General features: G+C 39.0%; 1 protein-coding gene across 1 annotated transcript in view; it reads right to left on the reverse strand.

Annotated features, from left to right (window-relative positions):
- SCAPER (S-phase cyclin A associated protein in the ER) overlaps positions 1-25,087 on the reverse strand; it is a 140,925-nt gene that overhangs the window by 29,288 nt on the left and 86,550 nt on the right. The window contains exons 24-27 of the mRNA XM_069867284.1: positions 21,300-21,415; positions 14,564-14,687; positions 8,677-8,906; positions 4,717-4,872 (exon numbers count right to left, since the gene is read on the reverse strand). Coding sequence (XP_069723385.1) covers positions 4,717-4,872; positions 8,677-8,906; positions 14,564-14,687; positions 21,300-21,415 — 626 coding nt within the window. The remainder of the gene's footprint in view (positions 1-4,716; positions 4,873-8,676; positions 8,907-14,563; positions 14,688-21,299; positions 21,416-25,087) is intronic.

Consider the following 25,087-nt stretch of genomic DNA (forward strand, 5'->3'; position numbering starts at 1 on the left):
TGGCGAGAAGCACAAACCAGCGCTCAGGCAGCCCTGCATCTGATTCAACATCCAGCAGCCAAACCAGACATTATCTTAATTACTGTAATAAAACTGAAAACGGGCCGGCCCCCTTCCCTGCGTATCTGCGACACGGCAGTCACTGTTTTCCTGGAGCAAACCCTGCATAGCTGCAGCTTTCTGCCACTGCAGTCTGTAATCCACAGCTTCATTAGCTGCTGACACAGATTTATATGTGTTCCACTACTGGTCTGAGATAACATACACAGGAACAATTTAGCTACTGTACTGCTGTGCTGTTCCGCTGCTCCAGATTGATGGGGGCATCGCAGACGTTTCTTACAGCAAGAAAAGAGCTCAATTCTGAAAAAGTTGACGTCTCAAGAAGCTACATGATTTGAGGGGCTAATATTTGCCATATTGTCCTTATGCACAGATCACTCTCCTGGTATCTGTGTTATTGCTAGTCTGCTCTGCTGCTCCTGGGGAGAACACTCTTCCTTAGCGGTTAACCCTTGCACTGCCCTACTGCTGCCCTGCTCCTCGTGCTGTCTGCATTCACCCCGTGGTTTAATTTCTTCAGTCACAGTTCCTTCACACAACTAGATGTTCTTCTGGGAGTTCCATTAATTCTTAACTTGCATTTTGACCTCACAGGCAGCAGCGTGGTACAGGGCTGGCTCCAACGCCAAGATCTGCACGGGTACAAGCACCAGCAGATATCACTCATGTGCAAATGAGAAATAAGGCACTGCCGACAGTCCTCCACAGAGCAACAACTAACTTCTTAGACAGAAATCTTACTTCTAGAGGGACGCAGATCTGCTGAGCACTAGGCAGTACAGAAACTTAAACAAGATCCTTGCTGTGCTGAAGGAGGACTCGCCGTATATTTTCCTACAGTCTTTGCTCCTGGTTTTAGAGAAGGGTGAGCTGAGGCAGTGTGCCCATATTTTTATTAACACTCCTTGCATTCCATGCCTGCTCATTGCTTTTTGTCTTGTGTTTACAAGCCAAGCACGCTACATATGTGTTATTAAGGGCTCAAGGGCCTCAAATAGGTCCTGTATCTCTCACTGTTACAATAACAAACTCTGGAAAACAAGGCTATTGTCCTGAACATTGCTACTGGACATCTGGATTTGGAACAAATTGCAAGACAGATTTATATGGCTATATAAACCACTGTTATTCTGTTTAAAGACTATTTAATATTTTGCTTTATTTCAGGTTAATAAAAATGTCTCTGTTTTCAATTTTGGCTGCCGTTACTATTGATGGTGAGCAAAACACAGTTAAGTGTTACCACAGCCACAATTTTCAAGTCTCAGTATCCAGTGTCAAGTTCATCTTTTGCTCAGCAGAGGTAGCTCAGTATTCAGACGTACAGCATTTTATGATTTTTCACTACACGCAATGAGGGACAACACCCCATTTTCAGCTCTCATACACTATTTTAGCTCATCAGGGAGAAAGGAGTTCTCGCCTCCATTGTTAGCAATGGATGCAATGCAGCAGAAGAAAAATGGGACGTCCAGTTGGAAGTCTGAAGTCACCCTCCCTGATTCTCACTGTATAACAGATAAGGGCATAAAAGCTACCAATGCACAGTTCACGTGGGGTTATAAGTTATTAATGTTTTCAACATACGATCTTTTATATGTATTACATGGTGTTTGGAAAATGTGTTATTACACCCACAGCAACTCTTCAATTAAAAGATCAATCCAGCATTTATTAGCCAGTACCAAAAATGACCATTTGAGAAGTCAGATCAATATCAAAGTTAAATCTTTTTAAAGACCATTTATGAAAAGAAAATCCCTCTCTTATAATAAGATATGTTTATAACATATGTTCAGAATGGATTTCCTCATTTCAATAACTTTTTATGATGTTAAAAATTGAGAATCCTCCAATTTATGTTTCTATATTAGTAATACTTTCCTTTATTGTATCTAACTACATGGATTTGGACTTTTTTTTTCAAGACTACTATTGGAATAAAAAACGTATATTAGTTTATGTCTTAAAATTTTATCATCTACGTTATATCAGCCGCAGACCTCATTTAACACTTAAAGCTGACATACATATCTGATCCAATTTGAGACTACTCTCCCATAATTACTACTGTTGTGACATCTTGCCTGACGCAGAGGTATGTGCAGGGAGGGACTTGACTGAGATCTCCTCCCTGCCTATAAAATTGTTTTCTGGGAAATACCTGTCCAAACAACCACTGGGTATCATTCAGAGCTTGGTTTAGAAATGTTCTGCTAAATCTGGGAGTTTTATGGAATGTTCTTGTGAGGAAGACAGGAAAGTCTAGACTGACAGCTCTTCCTACACCAGAGCTCCAGGAATGGCCACACACTCTTTGTACCAACAGGATGGGATCTCGTTGTTGTTTAAAACTTGAGTTAGAGTGTTTAAATTCTGACCCTCTGGGGACATCACAGATTACAGTCACGGTAAAGTTGATAACAGCCTGGTGGTGTCTGGAAGCAAAGGAGGTGGATCATGCAATGCTGGGCCATTTTTAGCCCATGAAGCTGGAGGCACTGCGGGTGGCTTTAGAGGCCCAAGGTGGTCCTAGTGTGTTAGCTACCCAGCACCCTCTGTCCCATCTGCTTCCCATTACGCCACTCAGTGGAGCAACACGCTAAGATCTGCATACAAAGAGCACCATAGAAAAGAACTCCAATGCGTTTCATATGGAATGGCAACTTGTTATGGTAAATAACAGCCTGAAATGGTTCAGTCAGAAAAAGCAAATAATTTTGTGCGCCCACAATCACCACTGAGGAGCATAAAGAAGTTCCCAACCTGGAAACATTCTGTATCAGGGGATATATCAAAAGAACAATTTGAAACTGCTCTTGCAACAATGGTGAGAGCCTGACATTATTTCAGCAAGACTGGTTTTCACACTGCAGTGCCAGAGCACTGGTAGTCCTTACTCGACTCTTTTCCTCTCAGTAACAACTTCAGAAGTATTATGATCATAGCGGTTTGTAGCTCTGATGTACAGAGGAGCGTAACATGGCATGTTTGCTTGGTTCTCAAGCCTGTATCAGCTGAGAGGGAGAATGAGCACTGCCGGATTCTGACTGAACAGGCTGCATTGCCTCCTGCTACTCTTCACCACCAATGAAATGGGCACCTGCAGTTCTCCCAGAGAGGCCACCTTTGTGCTGCAGATCATGTATCACACAGTATCTACTACTGCATTGGGACATATTTAAGAATTCAATAAATTTTAGCTGTTTCTGTCCCTTTAATCTTTGTCTGGCAACACCTTTTTACATTTAAACCACCTTGAATATTAAGGACTTCTGTATCACGACAGAGTTACACTGGGCATTCACTTCCTAAGTGACAGCAGGCTCAGGTGTTGAAAGATATTTCATCTAAACTACCCTTCTAATCAGTTACACCTAAGCTTTTGATCTAAAAGGGAAAGGAAATAGTTTTGATATCGCCAGTGAACAAACCAATCTGGAAATTGAGAATCAGCACCTTTGGATAAAATCCAAAGCATTGCCGTTAGATGCAGGTAGCAGGATCTTCTTCACTTCAGTTATGCTTCTTGGTGCAGCTGTGACGAAAATTGCTCAAACCTCCAAAATTATTCTTCTTCTACAAAGGACAGATATTCTTGAAGGAAGCACTTGCACAGTGGTGTTATTTCAGGGTGCAAAGATCTCTATTATTTGGGTGTAGCATGTGCCCGCTTCAGAAATAGCAAGCATTACATTACTCCCTCTGGTAGCTAGAACTATTATTCCACTAAGAGAAGGGTGATCTTTTTTGTTTTTTTAGTATGCATTTGACTTTTGGCAGTGCTGTCCTGGAATGTAAAATGCCAAGTTGGCAGCTTTCAGAAAAGGGTATTTCAATAAGTTGGGATGGTCTCTTTGGGCTTGTATTTCTCACATATTTCTTTTTCCACGTGCCTGTGTACCTAGGCTACCAGTAACAGTTCTCACCTACAGCTTTTTTTCTTATTCTGTTTTATTAACTCCATTTTGTTTCAACCCATGCATCAGGAATGCATTGTAAAGTCAGCCTTATCTTTCCCCAATATGAGTAACAATCTGAATGGTGGTAGGTTCCACTATGTGCACCCCGAAGCTCTGCAATGTTTACTCGTCAAGCTATCCAGATTCTCTGGCAGGCACACATCCCATGCTCACTCCCAAGAACCCTGGTTAGGTTGTGATAACACTTTTCATTAGAAAATTCCCTGAAAAATCTAGTAACACTTTTCCTTACAGAAAATAGAATTCCCTTACTGACAGTGATATTTTAAAGAACAGGAGCTGAAATAGGCTGTTCTAGAGACAAATCAATTAAGAGTTGATTTTAGCTGATAATAAAATACCTCTTGAGGTCCTCTGGACTGGATGGCTAACAATAGCAGTGATAAAACCCTCTCTGTAATGATGAGTAACGGAGATAAAGTTTGCAATTCTGATAAATGACTTACAAGAATCAAGATTCAGTGCAGGTAACTAATTACAGCTCAATGGTGAAAAGGTGAGCAGCGAATTCCCTGCGCTGTTTCTTTACCGGTTATTACCGCGTGACTACAAGCAGTTCTGTTGAACAGCCTCATCACAAAGCTCACTTCCATGGACACGGTTCTGGTGCAGAGGTACAACGGCTGCTGCCTGATGAACAAACTAGGGGTGACAGACGACATGCACCTACCTTCCATTGACAGCAAGGCACAGTTTACATATTCCATGTAAGACTGCTGTGGCATTCTGTAGAAAAGTTGCTATTTTGGGATTCTCATCGACAGGGCCTTGGACAGAGAGGAAACAGCAGCACAGCTTGTCTATCAGTCCAATGTTCACCACGTAACTAGACAAAGAGGAAAACTGGTGTTAAAATCATACTGCTGTGCCAGTTCTGGTAACTTTGCAAGGGAAGTAATTTCTGCTTCTCTACTATCAACCATACAAAATGCAGGTTGAGATTTCTTAAATTACTCTCTCTGAAAGGGTTCAACAAAACAATTCAAATTACAATAACTTCAGATCTGGCTCTCTGTAACTGTCAGTAGTTTCTGTTAGGAGATCTGCATGTTGTAGGATAATTGGTATTGTACTGTACAAGAAAGAGGAGTGTAAATATTTATTTTACCATACTCCTAGAAGGACAATGGAATTTCGCCATAGTTAAATGATTTATAATAATCTCGATAACTCTGCAACAGCACAAATTTCTCTTTAGCATGAAGCAATAAACTTTGTAGAACACACTAATTCAAGAAGACAATGATATTACCCAGATAACATTTTATTACAATACATAGATCATAACTACTGCCCAGTTGCTGGGTTTTTTTCCTTTTTAAAATATAGGTAAGAGTTAAGAGACTAATAAAACGTGCAGGTAACAACTTTCTACCATCCGTATAGACGGATCAGGATCAGAAAACTCCTCAGCAGTTCACCCAAAATTCAATGAAGAGAAAACCTTGCTAGTGATGCTTTTTTTTTAAAAAAAAAAACCTGAAAACTCCTCTGTCTTTCTTATTACCAGAATAGATCAGATCATCACTGCTGAACAGCAGATCACTACTGCTGAAGTTTCTTATTTGAATTTCTAATAGCTTGAAAACCTATGCCAAAAAATTTGCTGTTCATCCTCCTACCGGGATATCTCTGTCTACACCATCTCCTCTCACACTTTGATCATTATCAACGCCACTTAAACTGTACACAGATACATTTTTTTGCTGATATCACCTGACTTCACGTACACTCATTCTTCTACCACAAACATTCAGCTTCTCAGATTTTACTCCATCTCAGCTGTTCATTCTGCTGACTTATATGTCATCAGTTCCCTTCATGGAGACAAATATCCCGCTGCAATCATCTCCTTCTTCTCTTTACCCTCTAACTCTCTTTTTACTTGCCTCCATTCTTAGCAAGTGGGAGAAACTTCTTGTCAAAACCAGAACTGCTGTTACATCCCGTGCCTCCACCTGACTTAACAGACATGGGGAACCAATTGCATTTGGACACCATCAGCCTATTCACTGCTTCTACATCAATAGTCCATACTAAATCCCCGTTATTAATATTACTCCTCTCTACCAGCTGTTCTGTCTACTTGCTTGTCAAGCGTGCTAGTTAGAGACTGCCTCTTTGAGTGTAGGCTCCTCGGGATGAGGACACCTTTGGCTTTATGGTTCCATAATGCCAAGACCACCCTTGCTTGACAAAGCATGGATCATTTTAAATAATAACGATTCTAGTAAGTAAGTAATACTGGCTAGGTAACACTTGTCCCAGATGCTGCACAAGTATTTATTAAAAATAACTATTCTCTCACATATCTTACAGTCTGGTTTTGAGAAACCAGGGACTTTTAACATCAGGGCAAAAAAAACTCTCTGCTTTTCAGACAGTGTTGCTGCTCAAGGACTAATCTCTCTTCAGGGCTAGCTGTTCTGCCAAGGTCTACCCTGCTGACACAAAGCTTTTGGAAGCAATGAAAGTAATTAAGAATAAAAATACACTGAATATAAAGCAAGGACTCTGACTGCAGTATGAAAGATTTTTAAAGCTGCTGAAGTACAGCAGTTGAAACCACTTAAGCACACAGGAAGGTTATTAATCGCATGCTCATGGCTCAGGTAAGTTTGATTCATCTGTTCTATTTAGCAACACGAAAGGTTAGCAGCATTAGGTTTCTTGCAGATTTTGACCTAAGCAATCCACCTGATCATTCAGGCGATAAGAAAGCTCTCCCATACTAGCAGAACAATTCCAGGGACAGAGCTGCATGATAGAGACATCACAGAGAAGCACAGAGAAACGCTGAGTGCTAGAAGCCTCTCTGAAATAGAAGGGGAGAGGAAGAACTGAATAAAATACAGCTAATACTGATAGATATTATTCACAAAAAGACACAATCTTTCTCATCAATACTCTCTTCCTTCTTCCATAGGAACATCTCTGCAGTCTGATGGACATCTGCAAACGTGTTCCTTGTCCCCTTCCTTCACACCCACATCTGATACAAAGCAGTTGCCCTTTTGGCAGAGAAGAAACAGATGAGAATTTTCAGTCACTGGGACTATTCCTTAATGGCTTCCAGAGACAACAAGGAGATGCACGAAGCACTCCCTTCCTTGAAGAACTGAGCATATGGACAAGTGGAAGGTCAAAGCACTCTAATCTACTGCCTCCATCTCTGAGCCTTTTTACCCACAGCAACACAGTCCCAGCACTGTGGCTGCCCGTGATACCCAGACAGTGTGTGTAGATAACGGCTCTTTATGCATCAGGGTAGAGGCCCAAAGAGGAGAAAAAAAATTCCACATTCCTCTTTCTTCCCCCATCCTCCTAAAACTTTCATTTAATCAACTGCACAAGGACATATGATACAATGACCTGAAGGTGACAGATTCTCATTAATAGATTTGTCTGGTTTTAACTAGTTTAACATGGCCTCTCTACATTTTTCCTAATTGCGCTATTACCTTGTCATCGTGCCTTTCATTCTCCATTTATACCCAGATCCCCTAAAGTGCCCCAGGTGAGGGACCTAGCTGGATTCTCATGTATCTCCTTATCTGAAGGCTATGCCTGTGCTTGGCCCAGTCAGTGTCAGATGTCTGCTCAGCGCAAATATCAATAAGTAGACCTCCCACTCTCCCATTCATAAATGGCAAGGATACAACATCCTGAAATTTCACACTCTCTCAAAACCTGTTTGGGGAGAAAGCGGGTTACACGAGAACAATAAAGTTTTAGAGGTCACCGGTATCTATGACAACTACTTGTTTTGCTTTCCTCCTCCAGCTGTCTTTTTTGCATCCATCAGCATCATACCAGACTTTCAACTGTCTGAAGATGCTCAGTGACACGTTTTCAGTAGCATATAATCAGAATTTCATTTCTTCAGAGGGCTGAAGACGTACTGATGACAATTTGTGTACTTTACTAGTGAAACTATGCATTTTTAGCAAGTCTAATATATTGCTGGAGATATATTAGCCTTACATTAAAAATATATTAAATATATATTAATTATATATACATATAAATATATTGTGGTTCAAGTGTTTTTATCATGTTTCATGCAAAAATAAGCAGAATAATGTATTCTCTTTTACTGCTACAACTCACTGAGTTATTTTGATTGAAATTTTGCTCAAGTAATAGTCAGAAAAGAAAATTGCTATTAAAATGCAGTTACATTATAAAAGTTGAAATCAGAATATAGGAATTACTGGGCAATCTTCATAGTAGGAAGTATATATTTTATGGCAAGCTTATCAGAATGCATGTACGATAAGCAGGAGCACACAGGCAATGGGCATAAACTGTTGGCATAGAGACTCAACAGTAACTAATGATAAGATGGAAGCTGACTCCTAGGTAATGAGGACATGAAACTGATGGAAAAAGCAAAAAAACCCCAAGTCCCAAATTAAAAGATGCTTGATTTTCTTTATCTCTCTGTCTGCAGCTTTGAGAAAAATACTTCTGTTTGAGAATACAGCATTTCAGTAGCCTTCCTGACCACATACAAACACTACTTTTACTAACTTAATAGTTCAAGCTGTCTGTTCTTTTCTTAAATCACTGCAATTTTCTTTCTCTGTTGAAAATAAAGTTTAGAGAATTTTGCAAGTTTTTTTTTAACCTGATTAGATCTTGGACTCTGCTGTTGAAGGCTTCCACTAGCGAGGATTTACTTTTCACTTCCTGTAATATCTTCAGTGTGGCAGAGTGGTTGTTCCCATATAGGAAGCTGGAGATCAGACATCTGAAAATCACAGCAATTATCCTGAGAAGTCCTGTCGTTAAACCTTCAAATACCTGCTTATTTGCACTTCTGCCTGAAGTAGCATTATGGTCATCTGGCACACTAGCCTAAGTAAAGAGAAAAGAAGAACAAACAACCAGAACTCAGTAAAATCAACCGAAGTTTCTAGATAAACACTTAGCAAGTTACATATGAGTACACCAAGAATGACAAAAAAGTATTCTCACAATGCTGATGGACATTAAAAAATTTCAGGTACAACGAGAGGCCTGTACCCCTTGTGCAGGTAACAGAAGCTGAAGAATAACTCAAGACAAACCAGTGTTACCTTCACATTGCAACTGCCAAGTGTGTCACATGAATAAGGCCTGAATATCTCAATACCAAACATCACCTGAAGACCATCGCATTTGAAGACAAATCTATAAGTAGGATACGGGTCTGGAAGGAAATCCTCATGAGAAATATAAATTTATTTATTTATTTATTTATCGAGTTTAGTTTTATTTTTTTCATTTCTGCTGCCCAGGATAATTTAATCCAGTGGAAATTTTGCCCTGTTAGGATCAAACAGTAAGTGAATTGTGTGTGTACGGTGGCAGCACTGACACGTCACCCAAGACACGGGGCTCCAAGGCACAGTCACTGTGTGCACCGACAGAGCTCCGTGGAGGCCCTTCTGTGAGACAGCCTGAGGTTCTCAGCTCTGTGATCAGTGATCAATAGTGGCTGAAATCTTATTTTCATTCCAGGTTAAAATCATTTACACTCGGTATATGCAAGCGAGGTCAAAGAAAATCGTTCCTCCCTGTATAGGTATCAGGAGGGATTCGGTAACACTTGGCGACAAAGAACAACATGCACATTTCTTTATTATTCATTAGCTCTGAGCCTTGGGCTGGTACTTAAAACTCATTGTAATAGTCTCTTTCTGGTGAGGAGCCAAGTGAGCAAGTGAGAAGTCTCCAGCTGCTTATTCAAGTTCAATAGGAAAAACAATATTATGTTGCTCCAGTAACTTCTGGTGACTAAAACAATTCAGGCCTAATGATTCTAATTGCCTGCTGAAACAGATGGATTAAGCTTCACAATGTATAAATCAGTTTAAATGTGGTGACTTTGCACTAGGAACACCAAGCTTTAAAAACTGCTAACACATACTACTCACTTTTTAATCTGAGATAAAATACTATATATTACTTGTTTCTTAAAGGATTAGGTAATGTTTTGCAGTAGAGTCTTCCATCTGCTGTAGTGAACAGTACTATAAACAGATAATGACTGGTTTTGTCTTCTAATTGAATGTACATAGGAGAACTGTATTTTCTAAACATACAGCTCATAGCTACACAGGTTCATACTTCAATATGAAACTTTTCTTCCTAATATGTAAAATAAATAGATCTAGGACTCCTAATACAACCATTTATTCCAGAGCTGATTTTTCCTATTCAATTTTTGGAGAAAGAGTGTGCGTGTATTAATATAAAGTGAGAACAAATGTGGGTTTTATACTGTGTAAGCCAAAGAGGAGATAGCAGGAAATACTGTTTTACAGAAAATAGGTACATTTGAACTTAATTTCTGCCTTTAATATTTTTCATTTATATGAACTGAAATGAGTGACAAAAGATCAGCTCTTTTACTGAAGATGTAATTAATGGGGTAGTGTGAAAATGTGTTGAGATTTATGTTTAAAATTAATTGGGGTGCTTGCACAAGTGATGTATTACTTTGCTTGTTGATTATTATATCAAGCAAGGGGGTAGGAAATCTTAAGATTTAATAGTGTAATTATGAAAGCTTTCAAGCCCTGGCTTCTTTGTGTTGATTACACAAGGAGTTAACGATATTCAGAGAAACTGTGTTTGTCGAACACAGGCTTCAGAGGAGTAAATGTTAAAACATTCCACATCTTTACTTCTGAGGTTTAATAGGTTTAACAGTTTAACTGGCACAAATCTAGAGGTATGATTATACACTTAAACTGATTTGTCAAGTCATTGCTATAAATCACAAAGGAAAATCAGAAAATACGTAAGTATTGCTCAATTATTTGACACATCCAACATCACATTCTATTTTCACATTCACGATGCCAGCCTATGCCAGGCCTAATCAAGACTCCCACTTTCTTTAAACCAGTTTTTGCAGCAGAATGCTCTGATGACCAGACTCTCAGCCCCAGTACAGTCTCCGTACAACTGATAAGCCATTCAGCAGAGAACTCCCCCTGTGCAGGGATTCCCTTGCTTTTGCAGAGCTGCCATAAGCTCTTCAGCTCTGCCCAGCATCTAGGACTTAATCCTGCAAGATGCTGAACAATATGGCCCCAATCCAGTAAAGCACTTAGGCACACATCTAATATAGCTGAAAATGCTACTCCGTTCTGACTCCTGGCACCAAAAGTACCTCTGCACATCAGGGGACGTATTTTTTGTGCTAACAAAAAACCCAAACCAAAACAAGCCAGTTTCTAGTTAGAAACGTAGAGCTGTCACCGAAAACTCATTTATGTTTTTATTTGTCTCGTAAAGCGCATAATCCTTCACAGTCATGAAAATTTTAGATACAGAGCTGCTAAACCTAAATGGGAAGTCTTCGAACCCTTGGAAGAACCCAGTTTCTGTTGATTTGGTCACTTCTGTTGCATTCTTCTCCCATTAAGAGTGGTGATTCTGTGCTGCTTGCATGTTAAGTCATTGGGCTTGCCTCAAAACCACTCTGGAAAAGGTATACTTTCAAAACAGTACCTATAGGATGTTAGACTTCCTCTGGAGTCACCAATGAACTGAAGAAATGGAAATGGTCTGGGAAGCCTATGAGCTTGAGATTGTGCAGAAGGTTTCACTTTTTTAAATTCCTTACCCTTAAATACTGTACTATGCCATTATTTCTCCTACCTCACCCCTATATTCCATGATTTACTACAGGCTTCCTATCGAGGGAAATAAAATCTAAGTAGTACGTGTTTGCATATTTATGTGAATAAAGAAATACAACAACAAAATGTCTCAGTTTCTAATTCTAAAGGAGCACTGATTCGCATTATGCTTTAACTGGTACCAGCAGGGTTGCTGTGATGGGAAAGATTTGAATGAATGAACATATCTCCTGAGAATTTTTTCTGGACAAAGTGGTCTTGTCTAACTTGTCAAAAGCTTTTCCAAATTTCCCTTTGATCTACCTCAGAATATGTAGCTAGAAAACAAACTGTCATGCTCTTCTTATTGTGACATCATAAAAGCATAGATATCCTTCACTCGCACACCCCCCCCCCCCGTCCTGTTTACTAAACAGGTAAAATTATTTACAAAAGCAGGGCCCAACAGGTATAGCTTTTTCAGATGGCTTCAGGGGAAAGTACCTGGCAGTTGTCACTTGACTAGAACCCCCCCAAAATAAAACCTGTCCTTACATGCTTACAGCTCCAGGTAATTATTTGTTTCTCTCAGTGTGAAATGTCCCAAACCACACCACCAGAATAGTTCTCATTACTTTACAACTATTGTCTGGGTACAGCAGACAGAGGAGCAGAGACAGCAGTCTGCAGATAAACGAAGGTACGGCTTGAGCACAAACCCCCTGTGGATGGAAGTGGGAGGCTTTGATCCATTAATCAGGAAGCACAGCTACTGCCCTCACCAGACACCAACTTGGGCATTACCAGAGCTCAGGAGGCAAAAAGAAGGAATACGAGAAGTAAAGCCCTCAGGTTTCCCACGCATCTGTCTGTGTGGGAGACAAGGGAAGGTCTAAAGAGGCCACTTTTAACAACTAACTTGGGCAGGCTGGATGCCACCAAAAATAAGAAATACAGCCCATTTATTGTTCTGCTATTTCCCATTGGCATCTAAGCTTCACTGAAGAAAAAAATCTTCAGTTTTTATAATTCCTCAAGTAATATTTTGAGGAGGAGAAACATTACACCTGTGTAAAGAAAACCAAATATTTTTGTCATCAATGAGAAGTGATTGTTTTAAATGTCATTCTTTAAAACGTACAGCTCTGAGTTTTAGCAAAAGTGAAGCTGATGCTGTATTCAATTGATGAACAAACCCAGAAATACATTAAATTGGTTGGAAATAAGGTTCATACTGGCGGCATTCAAGAATAAATCTAAAGGTTCTCCAATCTGGATTCTGTTTCCATACTCTGCAAATACTGGCACACTTGTTTAATAATTTGTTAAAACCTTGCAAAGACAAGTTCTCATTTATTACTCCTGGTATTACCCGGGGTTTATTTTCCAGTAGTAAGTGGAAACACACAAAGCCCAGGCAAAGGCACCACCATACAGTTCACTAAACGAGGAACACTGCCGGCAGTTAAACCCTTTCGAGGGCTGTCTTAATATTTTGGGATTCAGAGCTTGATTTAATTAAAAACAGTGCTCTCCATTTGTCCATTTCTTTTTTGTAAAAAAGAAAAAGTCAAACTTGATCTGATTTATTATATTTTCCAGAGAGAAAAAAAATCAAGGTTAGAAAAGCAGCACTGTATTTAGTTTTTGTACTTAAATATCTGCTTCATGGAACTACGAAGATATCCTGGTGTAAGGGCCAATTTTGCCTGAGGAGAACATAAGAGACCTTATGCACAGGAAAGAAAAGTCCACTGTGGATCATGGGAAGCATTAAGCCTTAATTACAGTTCTGCCGCAATTCAAGGGTAGCATTTGGCAGCAGACTGCAAACAGCTCTAAGCGTAGTAAATTTTTCTTATGCAGCATCTCTGATCTCTAGGTGAGCAGCGTCCACTAAGAAACACCCTCTGTATTTCTTTGGGAAAGAGCAGGTCATTTGCTCAGTGCTGCGCTGGGAAAAGGGAAGCTTTTGGCATCAGAATGAATCTTGCCACTTGCGAAGCACTGGAGGATTTCATCTCTTGTGTAATCACCCACGGAGCCGAGAGCCAGCACTGCTGTCACTGCCCAGCACAACACACACCTTTCACTAAGCACACTGGAAATCCAATACCTGGAATCCTCTTGGAAGGCTCTGGCAAAGAACAAAGAGCTGGCAGCTACTTAGAGGAGAACACACAGGTTGCGTCTGGTTTTTCTTTGTGTCAAGGACCTTTGGACTATCTTTTTAAAAGTGTTCAACAACAGTCCTATGGCTTGTTGATTCTCACAGCGTCATTTAAATTATTTAAAGTATGTACATAACTTTTCAATTAACAAACTGCTTGGCTCATGAAAATACATACACACAATTTATAAGTAGAAAACCAAGACTAAATATCTTATGATGAGCAGGTCACTATGAATTAAAAATGAGTTTTCAAATAAAATATTTAATGACATTTCAAATGAAATGAAACATTGGAAAATTAAAACTTTCACAGTTAAAGACTCATGCTATTTAAACACTTTAGCAAACTAAACTACAGTAACATAATGACTTAGCTAGTATTCCTGATATTGAAACACATAAGAACCAAGCACATGTGATCAACTCATAATATTCTATACTTAAGTATTAGCATAGGGTGAATTGCAGAAGAAAACCTCAGAAAACATTAAGGACAGAACTCTGTCCACTCACTAGAGTTCCACGTACATACACTTTTGCAGCATTTATCAGCAGAAGCAAGCACACTTATTTGTAAGTAGTACAGTAGATACAATTATCAAATACATACAACAAAAGAATATTATTCTTTTGAGTCTTTATTCTCATATATCTCCTGGTGTTCAGACACTGTAAATGCTCTAATATGTTTGTGAAACACACATAATTAAACCAGGCATTTTACGTACCGTAAACTGGTGTATCAACAGGTCCATCAGAAAAGTAATCTTATTAGTAAAAAGAACATAGGTGCAGTTTTCTGCGCAGTTACTGCAGGCGAGGCAGTAAGCATTCACTGCATTGCAGAGGGACCTAAAAACGAGAGGCAAGGAGAAAGCAAAATAAGAATGTTACTTTTTCCTTTGGTAAATTAAAAGCAAATAAATGGAAGCACATTACTTTGAGCAATTCTCATTTGTTCTCTTACACTCGGGATTCCAAATAGAACCAAAAATTTACATGAAATCAATTAAATAATTCATAACTTCAAAACAATAGTTACGCTTATCAGAAGTCACACACTCTATGGCTACTGGACTTTTCCATATTCGAAACTTGGTTTATATCTAGATAACATTCATCAGAATATGCAAGTTTGCAAAGCCTGAAATTTCCTTGTGATATGTGATAGTAACAGTATTTTCGTAAGTATAAAAATGATATACATGCATTCTCAGTAAATTCATACCTGCACTCTCAGCAAATATTTAATACAAATTGCATGATTTGGATATGTAATATTATTTTCTAGTGGCTTATATTCATATCACACAAGGCATTTGGGTATAAGGTCCCTTTCCCAGCACAACCTTCAAGAAAAAAATCCAGTGTGAAGTAATTTGCAGTATTTCACTGTATACCAGGACAGCTTTTGAGAGTGGCTGTTGTGCAGCAGCTGTGAACTAATGCAAGGAAGAGAGAGGACTGAGCAATTTGTACAGAGCAAGCAAAACCGAGTAGGTGAAATTCCTGTCCAAAGATTTCTCCTGTCCTTTGCGAGTCATTACTGCAGAGAGCCTCTAAGTGCGAGTGGAAACTCAACAGCATCAACTGACCTACACTTACAGCTGCCAGGAAGAGCTGACAGGTTTGCAACCGTAGAAACCAAAAATCATAAACACCACAAGGCGTGGAAAGCTCCAGATGCACAAAACATTCCCAATTATTCTTTGCATCATGTGCAGTAATTTCTACCTGCTCCAATTAAAGCGTTCCTTTCAAAACAGAGTTTGAGGAAAGCTGGGACCACTCCTAGAGACCATACTCCCAGAGAAGATCAATCTGATCATGGACAATACTATTTCAGAATAAACACAGAATTCATTTCTTGAACTTTGCTAGGACAAAAGCTCTGACTATTACGGTACAAAGATGTACACAGACACAGAACACAAAGGCATCATAGATATATAAAACACTAAAGATGGCTGGAAATTCAAGTTGTTTGTCTAAAGTAAACTACTTTATTGGGTCTTTTTTAACATGTAAAAAAACATAAGCCCCATGGAAGAAAATAACTGGTGAGGGCTGTCAAAAGGTCATGCAGAAGTGGGACTGCAACAGACAAGTTACCCTATGGAAACCAACGCTGATATTTCATATCATAAGCTGCTTACTAATTCAACATACTTATAAGGATTTTAAGCTTTATTTTTCTCCTAAACTATTTCTTGAGAGAACATAGTTATTTACACAAGAAGGAAGGCTGCTTTACTGATTGCTGTGGCCACTGCTGGGGCATCAGGTTACTTAGCGTGGCTCCCCCGACTGGAAATGGAAGCAGCTTACACACGAACATTGTAGTTCCCAAGCTGGGAAGAGCTGGAAATGCTCAGAGGTCAGAAAATCTAGAGTAAATTGTCCTCATTTGTATTTCTGGATCGTCTTTTCTTCAGCTTGAGAAATAATTTTGATTTTTTTTTAAAAAAAGCATTACTTCACTGGTTTGATCTGTAAAAACATAATGAACAATTATATCTTTCCTTTGTTAATGGTCCACGTATCACCAAATTACCAGTTATGCTGACTTTACTGTACTGGTAATTTTTACCCTACTGTCTAATTAAATCAGTTTTAATCTGTAGTTCCTACGACATGGAAACAACATCAAATCATCACTGATTGATCGGAGGCAGGTTAATTCTCACCTATTTCACCCCATTTTTGCCTGCAAGGATAACACCTATACAAGATTCAAGTAGATTCATGCGACTTGCCACAGGAATCTCTTTTCTCATCCTGACTATGTAAAGGTATTTATTTCATTTTCCTCGGTAATGGTGAAAAAATGGTTCATTAGGAACCTACTTTTACTTTTCATGTAAGATGATTCCTCTTGTAAATGCATTTACAGGGAGACAGAGAGATATGAAATTATATTGAAAAGTTTTCAGTCAAGAGGATGCTTTAAATCAGCACTTGTCATTTTATCAGCTACTCTGAGATGAAGATTAATTCTATTTAAATATAAACATCATAATTTCCCCAAAGTGTCCAATTTGAACTTGGTAGGTTAACCTATAATTTTGACAGCATTTCAGAGTTTCTGAGGTGATTTAGTTAATTCACTGCAATCATGTCTTTTGATATATGGGACTCGTATTCCTACGAGGATCATTTCTTTTACATTTGAAAACACAGAAACTTCCCACTTCATATATAGAACAAATCCTACTGCAGTAATGCAACGTGCTCTTGTATTTCCCAAATGAATCTCATGTCAGAAAAAACACTGGCATTTTCAGAGACTCAAATAATGCATCTGAAAAGGCGGTGTAAGCAAATGGATGTCAAATTAATTTTTCACAACAATAAAGAGGGTTCCTTTAATTGGTAACACAAGCTTGCTAACTACAGCTCGCCTGAGCACATTCTCATCACGGCACGCTCTGAACTACGATTCAGTTCCACCATTTTTTCTAATTCCAAATGGGAAGTGTCAGGACAGAAGCTGTCCCCAGGTGGTTCGCAGTGTTAAATGGCAGATTAAAGACAGCACAACTAATTTCTTTACTTTAATCTTATTAAGAGAACAACAGCTGTCAACTGTCACCATTTCTGCACAAGGCCGCTGAGACAAGCGCGGTGCTGTGAACATCAAGCCAGAACTTTATGTAACCACCACTTAAACTCTCTGGAATGAAAAACTCAATGCATTTGTTACTATTATTTTCCCCTGTTGGAAGTTCTGACTGCTCTTAATTTCCAAACTTCTCTCTCCAGAGATATCAGGATCTGATGAAATAATATAGGATAAGCCTCGCGTAAAGCAGGTGTTTATCAATAACTGATGTTGCTCTAAACTTTGTATCACACCCGCAAATCAGCTTTAAAGCTGTGTTAGACGGTGTGTATACTCAAACCATGTAAGAAGTCTGCCCTCTGATGTAAGGCTTTCCTCCAGAGCAAATCCAATTATAAAAACACTCCTTATGGTCCACAAACTTTGAGCCAAAAAAGAAATTTGTCTTTTAATTAGACAAAAATATGGATCTGTACGTTATATTTATTTTACATGAGTACAAAGAAACAGGAAAGGGATTCATTTTAATCAATATTGTCAAGCTAGATCTCAACAGTTTATAAGTATGTGTGTGATTTTCTTTTACGCTAGCACATCTTTACGTTCCTCTATTTGTCCCGTATAAACAAGCTGACAAACTGTAAACTTTATCCAAAATACCAAGGCAGCCACATTGCCCAATCACACAAAACTAATCCACCATAGTGCACCAGGATCTGTAGGTGAAAAATCACCACTTTTTTGCTTTATAAAAACCATCATCAACATATAACAATGAAGCTGTTTCAAGTGTAAACTTTTTTCAGATTACTTTCAATTTCTGAAGATTATAGATGATTTTCATTATCAATGAAGAAATTAACCCAAACAGGTCACATTGGCAGTGAAGTAATATAAATATATAAAAATATAAAATGAAATATCACATTTAGGATGTGATAATCAAGTAGTGAACTGCTCCTTTTTAACCAGTCAGAGTATTACATGGCACACTCTGATGGGAAAACCAGGCCATCAGTATTGGTATTTAAAAGCTGAGTTGAGAAAAAGTAGGAGGTGACCTCTTACTGAAACATGGGGCACAGAATGGCTGCAGAGAGGAACAATTGAAAAACCAGCATGGTAAGAATATGGACGGAAACAACAACAAAAATTGATTTTAAGGTATAAATACCAATTTTAACTCTTGGAAGACCATAAAGGTCCTTATACTTCACTCATGGGGCCTACTGCACAGTCAGAAACCCTCAGAGATTCATAATCAATCACTATTTTGTCTGTGTTTTACATTTTTTAAAGATATCCAGTTAAAAAATTGGCCCCGGCTGCAGTCTAATGCAATTAATAGAGAAAAGAGAAAACCAGCATCAACTGCCTTCGAGCCACTTCCAAAGCCAGACCGGAGTTTCATTCTGAACTGTTACTGTACTTACAAATTAATATTGCAGGGCAAGCAACATGCAAACAACTAATTTACGCCAGCATTTACAGGAGTGATGGGATCGCGAAGACTTCCACAGAAGCTCCCAGTCCAAAAGTTTCCTAAAAGTTCACACAGCAACTGGAAACACTAAAACATGTCCCTATATTGCACAGGAGGGCAATATCGCTTTATTTTTGAGCTCTGAGTGCTTGAAATCCAGCTCCGAGACAGACAGCGAGAATACCTCAAGGAAAGAGACAGATGCTGCAGGTTTCAGATGTTGAACTCGCAAAGAGGTCATTCTCTTTAGACTATCTTTATACCAACTGCTACATCTCAATCAGCAATTCTCTAGAGGGAATAACCTTACAAAAATATAAGAAAGCTTGTTTTACACTTTACATAAAAAAATCTGAGTGATGCTATAGGACTGCATGAACAGTAACAGCCCAGCTTATGAAATGTACAGTCATAAACCCAAGGAAAAGTTACAAAGCTGTAAAAACAGCTCTCAGCTCAAAGTAGTTCTTACTGAGAAATGTCATTTGTATCAATGCCACCCATATTATTATGCAGGTACTATATTCTGCTTTTAATACATACATAATTATGGTTTAAACTTTTTTACCCTGATAATATTGGCTTTAAATAAATGATTCAAGAAATTGTATGGATACAGAAGATACATTATAGTAAGACTGACTTAAATAATGTCTTAACTGGTAACAAAATCTCTCCTTTGTTCCTTAAACAAGTACTGCTTATTTCTATTTAAAAACGCTGCTCACCCAAGAAACTCAAAGTATTTCATAAATGTTAACAAAACAAACCCTACACACCCCATTTTTAGCAGATCTGTTACAGTTCTCAAGCCCAGTCACATGCCATGGCACAAATCAGCTGCCCATAGCAAACATGCAAGGCAAGACCAGGGATGAGACTCATGTTCTGATCTTGATCTTAAAGTCATTGAATTGTTTTGCTGTGCAGTTCCCCTTTGCTTTTCAGTAGAAACATAAGAAAAATAGCACAAAACCCTGAGAACTCTTGAGATTCTGCTGAATACATCTGATTTGGTGGAGAACTGAACAAAGTCAGGCAAAGTAAAAATGCTACTTTAAGAAATAATGCAGCCGGACACCAATTTGTATGTTAACACTAGTAATAAACCCTACCATAATCCATTGCTTTCTCTTTTCCTTTTTCAGTAATTTATTTCAAGGGGAGGAAAACTGCCTCGACACCAAATGTATCATCTGTCTCATAAATGTCACATCTTTTTCACAGCATTTGCAGCCCTGCCAGTCTAACCACCAATCTGGACAGCAGTACAAAACAACAGGCATATTGTTAAATCTTTTGATAATAAAGCTTTATCTTGTAGACATAGGATTAAAGTTCTGAGCTGCACCATACTGCCAGGATTTTGGAGAAAGAGAGATGTAGATAATAGCCCCTTGTAATCTCCTCACCTCCTTGTAAACAGCTTATCCTCAACACAAAACAACAGACAAATTCCTAATTTAAGATGAGTACAAATGGTTAAACATTGCAAAAGCACACAAACAATGTAAAGTACAGTAGTGTCCTTTAGCTAAGCACGTTTGACTAGGGGTGGGCTGGAGGGCAACTAATGGAAGGTCTGAATTCAATTTCTTTCCACAGGGAAAAGAATGCTTTGTCTTTAAGCAGAGAAAACTGCCCCTTCGCTATATCAAAAGTTTAACAAGTCAGAATGGAAATCTTATTCGCTCAAAAGAAAGAAAAATAATTTCAAACTCATTTCAAAAACTAAATGAGAAGAAACATGATACAAATTTTCTTCCTTTAAAAAGCTCAATCTATTGTATGATTATCCATTTTTTTAAATTCTCTCAAACATTTTGTATTTAATGCAATGCATTTGAAGTATTTATAAGCACTTCCAGCAAGACCATACTAGCACGCGTTAATGTGATTTCTCTAAACCAGCCACATTTGTGCCTGTTTCCCCCTGTTTACACTCAGTCCCCACTCTGAAAGGGCTGCTGGCTCTCAATAGTCGAGTTGCAGCTTCTGCACCAAGTATGTTCTCCTCTACCAGAAAGACGACCACTAGCAGGGCAAAAGAGGAGGTTCCGCATCATACATACAGCACTGGGTTTTCTTGCCACTCTTCCTCTGCAAGTCAGGCTCAAGCACAGTTAGACCTTTGCAGAAAGAAACTGCAAGAGTGGTTGGCTTTAGAAACCAAGATCCTGTGCTAAATCATATGCCACCTGATGTCTAATTTCCAAACTACAGAGCTTCCAGATGCCTAGACAGTGGAGACTGCAATGTGGGCTATGTCTTTCACCTTCCAAGGTAGCGTACAGTAGAGCACTTTATTATTCTTTGAAGTTCAACACCGGGCTATGAGAAGAAGAAGCAGTGAAGCAGCAGCTGTAAAATAAATCTTCTGGTGATTCTAAGCAGCAAATGAAGGACTGACCACACTTACTTAGAAGGAACTCGTGAAACCGCGTTCAGATTGGTAGGAGAAGTCACTGCTTGAAGAACACTTTCAAGGGCAGTCAGTCCTCCTGCAGCCCGAAATACTATCTGGTCCGCTGTGTTCTAAATAGACACCAACACAGAAGAGAGCAAACACAGATTAGAGCAATTCCAACATAAAAGGTACACCTGAAAGTCAATCGTCAATGTAAAAAATTCTTAATACATAAAATTATCACATTGAACACCTTTGAAAAGGAGCATTTCACTGCCAGTGCACAGTGTTCTTAGAGCAGAAGCTGAAACTCTTGAGTGCTATCTTTTTCAAAGACCGTATATACATATCAAATACTACAGAGGTAATACAGTTGAACAGAGTTTTTTTCGGTGCTGACATACTGTTACAGGGATTTTAATAAAGTGAATCTTTATCTGTTGCTTTTCTCTTTGCAGCTACACTTTATTGCTTTGTGTATGATTTAAAGAATGCACACAATTACCCACAGCTAGGTGGGTAATTCCTCTTTTTTACAAACCTTTCCAAAAGGAGACAACCTCCAGGCTTGTTCCTCAATTTTGTTTGCATCAAATAGATCTCTTGCAGATTCCTTTTTCCACTTATCACTTTCCCTGTTTCTCATGGGAGAGGACGCCACAACCTACTAGTTCTTGTGGCAAAGTCCTCTTTGCTGTCGCTGAGACCAAATATGCCCTTTCTCTATTTCACCCCATTACTCTGAGCTATATCCCATTTTATTCCATTCATTTTGTTACTCCCCTCAGTAATTTCTCCATTCTTGAAATCATACACTGTTGCATTTCCCCACTCCATTTTTTTCTCAGTTCTACGCATTCACTGATGCTAAGCCCTTCCTTTCTTTTTGTTTTGGGTTTTTTTTGGTTTTTGGGGTTTTTTAATTTTTACCAGTGATTTTCCCCTAGAACTGCTCTTTTCTCTATAAATACCTAGGAATGAAGTGTCCAGAAAGGAACTTTAATTTTTTCCCCCAAAATCAGTCCCAGAGCCACAACAAAAGAAACTACAATGTCATGGTCTCCTTTCACAGCAATCTGGAGCATCATTTCTTTTTAGCGTCACTTTTTTCAGAGTGCTTCTTTAATTTTGTCTAATACTTTGCTAGAATACAAATATACTTTGCAAAATACAATTCGTATGCTGAAGAACTTTACTGTGAGAGTTTTCTATCAAGCAGAAGCAAGTTTGTAATCTCTTTCAGATTTATATGACTTAGCTTTATGTCTTATTACTCTTCCCTCTACATTGCTCATAAAAATTGATCAGCATTTTGACACTTACTCATCAAGGAAATAAATCCCTAGCTATGTGCACAGAAGAGAGAGGAAAAACTTAAATAAAAAGAAGAAACAAATCAGCAGCAAAGCTCAGAAAGATACATGAGCTCTGTATTTGTTCACCGTGCTTAAAAAAGTCTATAAAACTGCCTCTTAGGGATTAGGAATACACTGCTTTTGGCATGGTATTCAATATATTTATCTCCAAGGATTCTTTTCAGACAGAGAGCTCCGAGAGCTTTTAACCCATGTATTGAAAGGCAATGTTGATGGTACCAAAGCAACTGCTGGTACCCAGTACCCAGGCCAAGGTCCTGCGGTCAGGAATCCCAGGTTCCGGCACCGCTGCTTGGCTTGGCCTTGGCCAGTGGGGGTCATGACAACCGAGCGCGAATCATGCCCTGTCCACAAAGGAGCAGAAGCGTCACCTGAACACTTTCAGAGTGGATTCTGTGGTACCAGAGGAAGTGGTGAGAAAGGGGCTTGAGCAGGCAATTCCCTCAGCTATCCACAATATGGGATCTCATACTGATGAGCTGTGCATAAAGGATGAACAGTATTACACCTCCCCACTGCTGAAAAATATTGTAATTCTATCTCTGAAGTACAGCAGCCAAATAATGCCAAAGGACTTTAAAATATGTCTGAATGAATTCGTACTTCAGGCAATATTCAGATTCTGAAGTATTTATAAATGCATTTAAAGAAATCTTTCTTAAAGCATAAACATATTGGAGCAGGCTACCTGACCCAATTTGTCTGATTCCAAAATTCCAAAATTAACCTATATCCTTCAAAATATGATCCAACCTCTCTCCTTGATCAGTAGTGCTAAAGCTTTGCATCAGCTGATACATATTAAAACAGAAGAAATTCAGAAGAAGTAGCCTGAGGCAGGTAAGTTACTCAAAGCCATTACTTACATAATATTCTTATTTAAATTGGTCCCCATCAGAATCTGTCTCAGAAGGAAAGACCCATTCCAGTATCTACGACTTATACTCTGGGTGCATCCAAGGTGCGGAGCAGATCAGGCACCATGTGAGTATGAAAAATGACAGGTCCTCCGGGAAGTAAATATTAAATCCCTATTTGAAAAGAACCAGCATGGCACATTTCCACGTGTCCTACAGACTTCTAACTTAGTCTCCCAAGTTACTAGCTAGGCATTTGTGAAACCCATTTCATAATTTGACTACAGAAATGATACTGGGAAGGTTATTCCACAAAGACAATCGATACAATAGGATTACTAGCTGTTGAATTAAAGAAATTACATAAACATTTGGGTTTCGAACACCGTATGAAAACTTGACCTGCTCATAAGTATTTTCAGATATTCCCAACCACTTTCAGATTTTTAAACAGTTTGATTTGTAAGTACAAAAGGATTTTGAGGCTCTGAAGTTACCTGGTCACTCAAGAGCGCAGGGACTAATGAACAAGTAAGCAAAAGTGATTAGTGCTGTCATCTACGCATTTCTTAACAAAGAGGAGGCGGCACCAACACCTTGGGGATGCCACCTGGATGTGTCTTAGCCATTACAAAACAACCACAGAGCTCCAGTCTTCAGAACGGCAGATAGAGCACTCAAAACCAGCACAGGAAGAGAGTCTCGTTTTCCCTCTCCCCCTCAAGTTCGTATCACTGTGAAATACAGTGGCTGTGTTTGTACAGGAGGAAAGCCAACACAGCTGGTATGATACTAAGTACGCGTTCTTAATCTCCAGACCATTACTAACTTGTCATTTAGAGCACCCAGCAACCAATTTCAGCAGAAGAGTGCACAAATCAAGTAACTTTAGCAGAGACCATGTACACTAATGCATGTGGGGCAAAGTAAACAGAAACAGCAATAAATTAAACAAATCTTGTAACCATTTTATGGATTAATAATGAATTAAATTTTTAAGAGACTTAAAATTAATCCTTTTTTTTTTAAATGATGACAAACAATGAAGAAAGCTGCCTGCACACTGGGCAAGCATCCTGACTCATTTACCTACCTGTTACAACACCTCCACGGATTTGAATTCCCCCTCTCTCCTCTCCTATGGTTTGAGTGACAACTGACTAATAGGATTACAGGCTCCGTTCCAATAATACAGCTCAGCTACATGCCAGCAAAAAATGACAGCCTAAACCTGAATTACATGGCCTGGGAATCCATCCAATTATTAACTAAAGTAACTGTTATTACCTAACCTAATCAAAGGAGAAGCAGCTGTTAATCTTTGGTGGCCTGCAGTGTAGCAGCGGTCAGACTGGATGAACTGTCTTTGTACTGGACTCCTCTACAGACAATAATTATGTCCTTTGTGATCAAGAAGGAAGGGCTTCCTAACCTTTCAGACAGAGGCAGCAGATGGGGAACAACTGTTCGTGTGTTCGTTAACAAGATAGGGTGGATTTTATCAGGGTTCGGCATCTGTGGCACCTTCAGAAGCACCACCTACCCAATGACACAAGTATGCTGGGCA

The sequence above is a fragment of the Phaenicophaeus curvirostris genome, chromosome 12 (genome assembly GCF_032191515.1).
Source record: "Phaenicophaeus curvirostris isolate KB17595 chromosome 12, BPBGC_Pcur_1.0, whole genome shotgun sequence".
Taxonomy (NCBI): Eukaryota; Metazoa; Chordata; class Aves; order Cuculiformes; family Cuculidae; genus Phaenicophaeus; species Phaenicophaeus curvirostris.